Below are 10,324 nucleotides of genomic sequence, written 5' to 3'. Positions count from 1 at the left end.
GAGGTTGCTGGGCCAATTTCATAAGATCAAGATGAGCACTCATGTGCAGGGGTGATCTACTGATGTTCATCAAGGAGAAATCTTCAGGGATAGAGTTTATGCCATTCATTTAATCTGGGTTGGTTTTGTTGTGAGGATTTTCATTCAAATGTGTATTGTCTGCAAGATAAAATGTATATATATATACATATATTTTTTTTTAACATTTATCTTTCAGTGAAATTGTAAATATATATTTTTTATTTATTAATAAAGATGGAGTATTAAATTTATATATTTAAATAATGTAAATAATGGATAAATTAACAATGAATGACACACAAATGAACTTTGCGTCATGGTATTTGAATTTGCAATAATAGTCATCAATATGCTTTCTCTAATGATAGCTGTTGCTATGCAGGCAACACTCATAAACAAAGAGCAGCACGGTATCCGAGCTCCATCCCCGACTGAACGTGGTCTAAACGTTAGCCGCAACGCTCCAGATGAGGAGGGCTCAGAGTCCGCTCCCTGCCATGGTACACTGCCATACAAAAATGGGACTTTTTGTTCCTGTTTTCCGATCCTGGGAATTTATAGTGCAGCTGCCACAGATGTTCCCATAAAGAAAGCCCAAACACTGATGTCAAATGGTTTACATACTGCGTGAGATCTCACACACACTTGTTCTCTTGCTGAACCGCAGTGGCCCTCGCTGGCTCCGTTCACAAGGAGGAGAGTGCAGCACATTGGATTAGAAGGAGGCCTGTGACTATGCTCTACGATGGCTCTCCTATATTCTTGTCAACATCCCATCGTTGCTGTTAAGTGACAATTGCCTGAATGTCCTAAATTGTTTACATTCAATCAAGCCTATTTGTTACATCCTCTATTGGCCTTTCATAGCACAGCCATTTTAAATTATGTGGTTGTAGGCTATAGATGCAAACTGATGGATAACGGTATAAGACCTGCATCCAATAAAAATACAGACTTTTTTATCTACCTTAATAATAATAATAATTAATTTTATTTGAGGGCGCCTTTCATAGCATTCAAGGTCACCTTACAGGGCAGTGTTTAAAAAACAAAATCAACGATCATAAAAAACACAAGAACAACATACATTGAAACAATTTACACAAGTGGGGTGAAATGGGTGGGAGACAATGAATTAGATTGAATATGTCAGTTTAAAAATATGTGTTTTTAGACGGGACGAGAGTGTCAGAGTCACGGATGTCAGGTGGAAGGGTGTTAAGTTTAGTTCTATGACACCTAGTTGAAATTGGCCTATAACAACTATAACAAATGTTTGATATTAAATGGTGAAACTGATGATAAGATAGTCCTTCGATAACACATGCAAGTTAAAATAATAATAATAATAATCAAAAAATCTATGTCTGTCTTTCTTTCTATCTGTATCAATCCGTCCTTCAATCATCCTTCCATCCATTCAGCACTTTCTATTTAATCCTTATTCGGAAACGCAGAAAAACATACACGAAACCCATATACAAGGTTATGTTATAGACATTGAACACATCGTATTTGGCGCCGATACTTGCGCTGTTGGAATTTTTTTTAACGCGATGTAAAAAGATTCGAAAGTGCGGCTTTCAAAGGAAAAGTAAATAAACACGGGTCAGGGCATGCTCGGGCATCCTCACTCGAATCATGAACACAGACACAACTCTAAACCACCAGCAGCACGCAATACTTTTTTTAACCATCATGTTTGCAAGCTGTATCAAAATAAACAATATAAATGTTTTTCTCTTGTGTCTAGACCCGGTTGTGACGTTAACCGAGTAAAAAAAGGCTACGTTAGCTAACTTAATCTGTGAAACAGGAGTAGAAACACCCGCAATGCACCGAGATGGAATCATCCTCTACCACAGACGCCAAAGGTTTGTTAGTAAAGTTAGAATGTATTGTACAATTATACATTGGTAATTAATGCCTCTATTAGCCTAATCTAATGTTAATGTTTCAGTCATTTGGCAAGAAGGTGACAGATGCCTTGCACCGAACCCGAAGGATGGTTCCTTGCAAGAGGCAACAATCCAGAGTCTTCTCTCCTCCTCAACTCATAATCATGAAGATACCACGGTGTTGGTAAAGTTTATCAATCACAACATCCATGATGATGATGATGCTGATGCTGAAAAAGAAGTAACGATACCAGTCTCCAAGCTCCTACGAGCCGGCTCCGGCCAGATCTCCCATGAGAAGCCCCTGTTCCCCAGCCTGAATCCCCTTGGCACGGCTGTTCACTTAGTGCTCTCTCTGGGTGAGAAAGTCCCATACACCGTCAACAGGTACTTGAGGGACTACCAACGAGACGGCATCAAGTTCATTCATGAAAACGTGAACTTATCCAGAGGCTGCATCCTTGGGGATGACATGGGCTTAGGGAAAACAGTTCAGGTATAAACAGCAAAAAAGCCTATCTGGCCAATATTTGTTGCTATTTCCTTCAGCCGTATTTATGTACCTTTTGTGTTTTCTCATTGTGTTCTGGCACCGTTGCTGTTCATCATCATAGGTCATTGGCTTTCTTAGCGCTGTGCTTCACAAGACCGGAACCTGGGAGGACGTTGAGAACAACAAGCCTCGATTCCTCAGGACTCAGTCGTTTTCAGAGCAGAGGAGACCCAGCAAGGTAGGTCTGAAGAGAGGAATCAAACCAAAACCACAAAAGTTTTCATTGTATTAACATATCTATATATATATATACACACCTCCTTTATGTATGTATGTGTGTGTGTATACATACCGTATTTATTTTGTGAGTAGTAGGTAGGGCTGGAGGATGTAGCAACACTCATCTGACATGCACACAGTGCTAGAAATCAGTGAACAATGTCAAAGAATCTTTCTTATTCCATAACACTTAAACTGCTTATGAAATATGTTAATTTTCTGCTGCACAGCGGCATGTTGGAAAGTTTGAAAGGGCAACATTTGATTATTCTGTATATCAGCACTTATAGTCTTATGATCCCAAACAACGAATGAAAATCAATATATTCAGTAATGTACTCATGGATCCAGTAATCCAGTAAATAACTCCAGTAGTAATCTAGTAGTAGTAGTAATGGATTTGATACATTTCTGCTCAAATTTGTAGTACTATGAAGTTGAATTACATTGAATACCTTGTACTGGTGCGACCCCGAAATTATGTTCTTGTGACAAGACAAGGTCGGTACTCGTGTGTGCGTGTGTGTCTGTGTGTGCTAGGTGTTCTTGATTGTGGCCCCGCTGTCGGTGCTGTACAACTGGAAGGAGGAGCTGGACACCTGGGGCCACTTCCAGTGCGTGGTGATCCATGGGCTGCGGAAGGAGGAGGAGCTGTCCCGCATCAGGGACGGGCGCTTTGAGGTCGCCCTCACCACCTACGAGACCCTTCGCCTCTGTCTGGATCAGTTCAATAGGTAGCCCTGACTAGCAAATCATGACTGTAAATAGATGAAGAATGTAAAAGTATTTGTAAAAAAAGTTATATTTTGTATGGCTACTTAAAGAGATACTTCACCGGTGGGAATATGAAGGTTTTATGAATTAAATAATTCAATGTATTATAAATGTGAAAAAAAAATTGAAATCGGTTCATCCTAGCCTGAAAAAAGGCAGAAAGAGTGTTTTCATGGTCTCTCTGGCTCATAGTAAGAAAACCTCCAACTACCACAGTGCATTGCGCTCGCTGCCCCGCCCACCTGTCGGTCTCCCGTCCCTCTCATTCCCCTCAGTACGCGAGCTCCCGCCCCCTCTCATTCCTTATTGGTGGAAAATTTTGCCACCAAAAGTGTGTTGTAGTCCTCGGCCCTTCTAGCGGGACAAGAGGTTTCTCCCGAAATGGCGTCATTTGACGTCATTTCGGGAGAAAATTGGATTAGAAAAAATGGGCCAAGGGGAGACTGGTTTAGACTGATATTTATTTATATATTTATTTATATTACAATAGCGATTTTATAATGATAGAACGCCGGTTCTAAATGGGTGAAGTATCCCTTTAACTGTTGAATCAAGAAAAACACAGAATGAATTTTTTTATAAACTCAGTTTTGTTCTTTTGAAGCATACCGCATATGTTGGTGGGTATATTGAGGGCGAAAGGGACTCATTTTGGCTACATTTCATGTTTTGTAATTTAAACATTATTTTTTTTGTACTGCTTATTTGTTTCAGTATCGACTGGTCTGCTGTTATTGTGGATGAGGTACACAAATTAAAGAATCCTAAATCCCAGATAACACAGGCTATGAAGGAGCTCAAGTGCAAGGTAAGAGATGTATAAGATATTCTCCTGTTGGGTATGATTTGCGTTAATTGATTCCAAATTTGTGAGCTACTATTTTATGGGGTCAGAACAGTCTCATTAATAATGAATGCACACAGAAGGATTCACAAATGTATTTTGTGATTATATATAAATTAATCTCTTCTCACAAATACATTTCAATGCATACACAAATGGATATCGGTATGTATAAATGTAAAATAAATCCGTAAACAAAAATAAGTTTCACAAACGCATTTCTGATCCACACACAAAGGTGCCTTGTTTAAAATAAATCTAATATAAATCCATAAATATATTAATTAAAAAATATTTGCAATTTTCATGAAAAATGTATTTGGATGTTACATTTATATACAAACTGTTAAACTTGAATTAACAAGACACTTTTCATTTGTGAACTTGTTTACATTTGTGTGTGAACTGGACTGTATTTATGTGTGGATTTTTGAGACTCCTGACGTCGCTAGATTCACAAATGCATTTTTTTCAACAAGGAACACTCTGTAGCCAATCAGATGCCTCCCTCGTTTTCAGCCAATCACATGACTGCAGTTCCGACCTCTGAGTCCAGCCTCCGAGCCTCCCGGTTCCCTCTGTCAAATGTCTATGGGAAATAACCTGGGTTTTTTGAATGATCGTGCATAATAATCTCTAGGTGGCGAGGAAGTAAAAGCTGCGTCACGTTTAGCTACACACTTTTTCCATCTAGTTTCGACTGGGTTTTGGGTTTGTCGGTGCCGTTAAAGTAGTAAACGGCACCGACAAGGTAAAAACCCAGTCACTGCAGTCATGTGATTGGCTGAAAACCAGGGAGGCATCTGATTGGCTACAGAGAGTTCCTTGTTGAAAAAAATGCATTTGTGATTCCAGCCACGTAAGGAGAGTCTCAAAAATCCACATATAAATGCAGACCAGTTCATACACAAATGCAAACAAGTTCACAAATGAAAAGCGTCTTGTAAATTCAAGTTTAACAGTTTGCATATAAATGTAAAAACAACCAAATACATTTTGATGAAAAATATTATTTTAATTCATATATTTATCGATTTATATTACATTTATGCATACCCATATCCATTTGTGTGCATTGAAATGTATTTGTGAGAAGAGAGTAATTTATGTATAAATCACAAAATACATTTGTGAATCCTTCTCTGTGCATTCATTATTAATGAGACTGTTCTGACCCCATACTATTCTGGGTAAGTTTATCAATAGTTGGCGTGCCATTCTACTGCGAGCATTGTATTGCAAATTTTAACAACATTCTGTTGTTCTGTTGTTTTTTATCATAGGTTAGAATTGGTCTGACTGGGACCATACTGCAAAACAACCTGGAGGAGTTCTGGTGTGTCATGGATTGGTATGTTTTTATATCCAACATTTTAACTTTTAGGATTTGCTTTGGTAACAGTGCGCATTTTTCATAAGAACTTTTGTATTTATTTCAGTCTTAAATCCTTTTTTATGGACATTATTTATATTAGGAAACGCAAGGGGAAAAAAAACAACAGTGTCTTTTTGTCTATGGTTGTATTCATCATTGGTTTATTTGTCATTGTATTACATCTCAGGGCCATACCTGCATGTCTGGGAAGCCTTGGAAACTTCAAGAACCGGTACTCTGATCCGGTGGAGCAGGGCCAGAAGCACAGCGCAACCAAGCGCTCCCTAGCCACCGCCAGGAGGGCTGTCCGGGGGCTGGCCACCAGGGTCTCCCCCTGGTTCCTCAGGAGAACCAAGGCCCTCATCAAGGACCAGCTACCAAAGAAGGATGACCGGGTAGGGCAGTGCTTCCACTCCTCCCTATAAGCTTTAGATATTTAAAGGATTTAATTTTTTTGGACTGAACATGAACCCAAAAATTCAAGACAAAAAAGACCTGGATTTGACATTAAACAAAGGCAATATTGATGGCCTTAATATGATATGCTGAATCATAGTTTCTCAGCAGGATGACCTACACTCTTTGAGTAGATTTTTATTTGTTGAGGCAACTCGTAATCACAGAAGTGAAAAACAAAAGAAGAATTGATCTTCTCGCCCACAGAAGACATAAGTCAGTGGGGAAAAAATATATTCGTTGCTTGGTCCTTTTGTAGACAGTTTCAATGTAGTCTTTCAAGGATAACAGATGGTGTATCATTACACCCAAATATTTATATCAAAATCCCTGCTCGATATTTGCATTATGGATAACAATAGGAACTTAATGTGGGTCAGATGCTGAGCAAAATTCAATTTCCTCTGTGTTCTTTGTGATAATCTCAAGAGAATTATTATCACTCCCCTCGATCACTTTGTTCATGCCGTGTTGGTGCAGCCCAGCGATGCCGGAGTAAGTCCACAGAGCTGTTCCATCAGAACCCTTTAGAATATATTGATTTGGTGTATCTTGGCGGTCGCTAAACATTTTCAGAGCCAAGAATGGGGTCACAGGCCAAAACAGGTTGGGTACCACCTGGGGTAGAGGCGAATTCCAACATCACAGTCTTCATAGCATGTTCCACAGTCTCTGTAGTGTTTTTCTTATGCAGCACAATCACAACAGTATAAGATTACCATGGGTGAGCTTCTCAAATCCCAGTTGAAGGAACTGTGTTGTTTTGTTCTAGGTGGTGTACTGCGCTCTGACGGACTTCCAGCGGTCGGTGTATCAGACTGTGCTGGACACTGAAGACGTCATGTTAATTCTGAGGTCTTCGGACAAATGTGACTGTCAAAGCGGTCGCACTCGGCGTAGCTGTTGCTATAAAGTAAGTAGCAGGCCGGGCGTTGCTATTGAGTCAAGGCGATGGCATGTTTTACATAAGTGTATATATAATATGCATTTTCAAGCAGCATGCATAGCTGACCGTTTCATGGCTTATGTGTTCCTTGCGTCGCAGACCAATTCTGCTGGTGTGGAAGTGAAGGTGCTGTACTTTAGCTACTTGACCATATTGAGGAAGGTCGCAAATCACGTTGCCCTGCTGCGGTCTACGGATGGAACCAGCAAGAAACAAGTATATATTTTTTGATGATAATAACTTTATTACTGTCATACTTCAATTATATTACAGTATTGTATCCTATTACTCATACTCGACATTTCTCAAACCATTTCCACCTCTCAGAAAGATTTAGTGGGCGCCGTCTGCGAGAAGGTTTTCCAGAAGTTTCCGGACTTCCTGCGGCGATGCAAAGAAGAGGCGTTTGAGGCTATATCTGACCCCATGTACAGCGGGAAAATGAAGGTCTGAGGCATACTGAATGGCATGGCATGTCATTCCTTGTCAACAAGAGATTGTTCAGTCTCTGACGACTTGTCTCTTTTGCTGGCAGGTTCTGCAGAAGCTCTTGAGACATTACATGAAGAGGAGGGACAAAGTGCTTATTTTCTCTCTTTCCACAAAGGTAAAAGTAGTGTGTTGTCCAGTGTGTTGTGTCTTAACGTGTGTGTCTTCGAGTATGTGTTTGCACATTGCTGCAATGGATACTTTGCTAATTGAGGACATGGGGGTAAAACATGGGCCTACATGGAGATTTCTAGATGCCTGAAGGCCATCTTTCTTGAGATTTTTAGGACATTGTTATTTTTTATCATGTCCACTGGAATCCCTTCCTTACCATAGTCTTAAAGGCTGAACATAGTTGGTTCCATGTGCGACTTGTTTGCAGCAAAAAAGGTGCCGGATATATAAATTATTCAGGACAAACTAGATTATTACAAATATCTGCACTTTTGATTTGAAATATGTCGTAGGGAGCAAGGATGCCTACGGGAAGGCCGGGTGCGCTTTGCAGATTAAACTGAGAACTAGGATCTGGGCTCTTGGCATGTGTTTGTGACTGTGTGTGGAACCCCTGCAGCTGCTGGATGTGCTGGTGAGCTACTGCATGGCGGAGGGGTTGGAGTACAGCCGGCTGGACGGCAACACCAAGGCCAAAGACCGGGTCAAGATCGTCAAGGACTTCAACAGCAGCCCCCACACTAACCTCTGCCTGGTCTCCACCATGTAAGTCATTACAGCCATTACGTTGAATGAACTCGACCAAAAAATATTATTTTTGGATAATAATAATCAATCAAGATCAGACAATGTGGTCTTGTTGTATCTTCTTTCATTTGTTTTTTGTAAATAATTGCTACTAAGCCTAAACAGCAGTGGCGAAGCTAGGCCTTAGCCCACCCTATCATTTCGTCCACAAATCTAATATTCTACGTTTTTTTTTTTACACGAGCAATGAGAGAATAGATGCTGTACACTAATGAACAGGCACAAATGGGCTAGTGAAATCGAGCGCAACCTTCCTGCAGGAATCTCTAACCTCTGATTGGTGGGTGGGCGTTTCCTGTTTGACAAAACCAAAAAGGCAGCACGACAACACTTAACATAGTTTCTGCTGTTTTGTCTGTCAAAAAGGCTTGCTTGTCTTTATGAGAAAATCCACGATTTCCAGCTGTGTTATAACATGACCAGCTAATAATAATAATAATCATTTTAAAACCTTGACATAATCTGTCAGATGACTATTAAATTACAGTTGACCACAAGGCGATTCTATCTATGCCTCCTCTTGAATTGCTTCATGTTTTAGTCGGCAGGGATTGTAATGCTGCGTAGCTTGATAAGCATGATAAGGTGCAAGGAGCAGAAAAAGTTGACATGGGTGCTAATTTTCAGTTGAAAAAAAACGCTGGCATTATTTTATCAGCTGAGGGCGTATTCATTGCCATAACAACGTGAGCTAATCAACAAGTACAACATGTTCTAATACTATGAGACTCACGAAAACGCCCTCAGCTTATAAAGGGGGGGCGTCTCATTGCTCGTCTTATTTATTTATTTAAAAAAGTTACTTATTTTATTTTAAATAAACATAATACCAAGGGTCAGAAGTTTTACAAGAATTTTGATCGTACAAAGTCATGACAGAGGGACTTGGTGTCTTTATTCATGCTTGAAAGATGAACATATATATATATTTTTGAAAGGGAATAAGCTGATAAAGCTGACAAGGGACCAATGTTTACTGTTTAAAAGTATTTTTAATTAAATGCAAACCCCAGTGAATCATATGCTCTTGTTTCTCTGTTTTGAGATTCACATAGACTTAGCAGTCTTGTTTAAATGTTACAAATTTAGTTAATAAACTGAACTTGAAAAAATTGTTTTAAATTGTTTCAGATAATATCTCCGCTAATTTTATTAATCTAAATAAATAAATATTAGCAGGTTCTCAATAGTAGGCTATTTCAATTCAGGGAGGGCGCGAAAAAATATCTGTCTCCTAGGGTGGGAATGACAGAAAATAATTGAGAGCCACTGGTGTAGAACATGTTGTACTTGTTGATTAGCTCACGTTGTTATGGCAATGAAAACGCCCACAGCTGATAAAATAATGCCAGCGGTTTTGTTTTAACTGAAAATTAGCCCCCTTTATTTTTTTGTATCAGAACAAGATTTTTTTGCATCAGAAGTTTTATAAAAATGTATGGGTCCCTGAAAGTGAGACAACGTAGTTTATTGCTCCCGAAATAGTGGTATGTTTCTCATATTATTAATCTCGTACATGTTGCACCAATGTGTTTCAAAAAAAAGGGGGAAATATGGTCATTTTTGAGTGAAACTTACACAAAAGAAAATTAATATACCTCAAATTTGTTATAACAGTTAACATTCATTGATTAGTCCTTCATCCAAATAGTCTTTTTTCCTTTCATCACTTTAGTGATTCAGAACTGCATTATTTAGCTGACACTGCCAGCTTTTGGCTTAGACATACAACAGCATAGTAACTAATAAAATAAAGGTTGTGGAATAAAAAAATCTTGGACAGCACTTTATATACTTCATATACCCCTGTGGCTTCCTGGGGTTGAGCCCCCCCAAAAGTCAGAACCTAGAATCGCCCCTGCTAAACAGTATAACATGTGTTACTCACTTTCTCTCAGGGCGGGTGGCCTTGGCCTGAACTTTGTGGGAGCCAATGTGGTGGTGCTGTTTGACCCCACCTGGAACCCAGCCAATGACCTGCAAGCTA

The 10,324-nt window shown here is 39.5% G+C and overlaps 1 protein-coding gene across 5 annotated transcripts in view; it reads left to right on the top strand.

Moving 5' to 3' along the window:
• The first annotated feature begins 1,606 nt into the window (after positions 1-1,606).
• ercc6l2 (excision repair cross-complementation group 6-like 2) overlaps positions 1,607-10,324 on the top strand; it is an 18,546-nt gene continuing 9,828 nt past the window's right edge. For 4 of the 5 annotated variants that reach the window (XM_060054621.1, XM_060054624.1, XM_060054623.1 and 1 more), the window contains exons 1-13: positions 1,607-1,895; positions 1,982-2,415; positions 2,534-2,650; positions 3,232-3,425; positions 4,180-4,273; positions 5,593-5,660; positions 5,872-6,079; positions 6,913-7,053; positions 7,186-7,302; positions 7,414-7,533; positions 7,622-7,693; positions 8,150-8,295; positions 10,236-10,324. The exon at positions 10,236-10,324 is cut by the window's right edge and continues 7 nt beyond it. In XM_060054621.1, the coding sequence (XP_059910604.1) occupies positions 1,865-1,895; positions 1,982-2,415; positions 2,534-2,650; positions 3,232-3,425; positions 4,180-4,273; positions 5,593-5,660; positions 5,872-6,079; positions 6,913-7,053; positions 7,186-7,302; positions 7,414-7,533; positions 7,622-7,693; positions 8,150-8,295; positions 10,236-10,324 (1,831 nt within the window). In that variant the 5' untranslated portion in view covers positions 1,607-1,864. The remainder of the gene's footprint in view (positions 1,896-1,981; positions 2,416-2,533; positions 2,651-3,231; positions 3,426-4,179; positions 4,274-5,592; positions 5,661-5,871; positions 6,080-6,912; positions 7,054-7,185; positions 7,303-7,413; positions 7,534-7,621; positions 7,694-8,149; positions 8,296-10,235) is intronic. The other variant, XM_060054622.1, reaches the window with a different exon arrangement.

The sequence above is a fragment of the Gadus macrocephalus genome, chromosome 6, assembly GCF_031168955.1.
Source record: "Gadus macrocephalus chromosome 6, ASM3116895v1".
Lineage (NCBI taxonomy): Eukaryota > Metazoa > Chordata > Actinopteri > Gadiformes > Gadidae > Gadus > Gadus macrocephalus.
The sequence above is the reverse complement of the archived record's forward strand: the minus strand, read 5'-3'. Positions and strand labels throughout refer to the sequence as shown.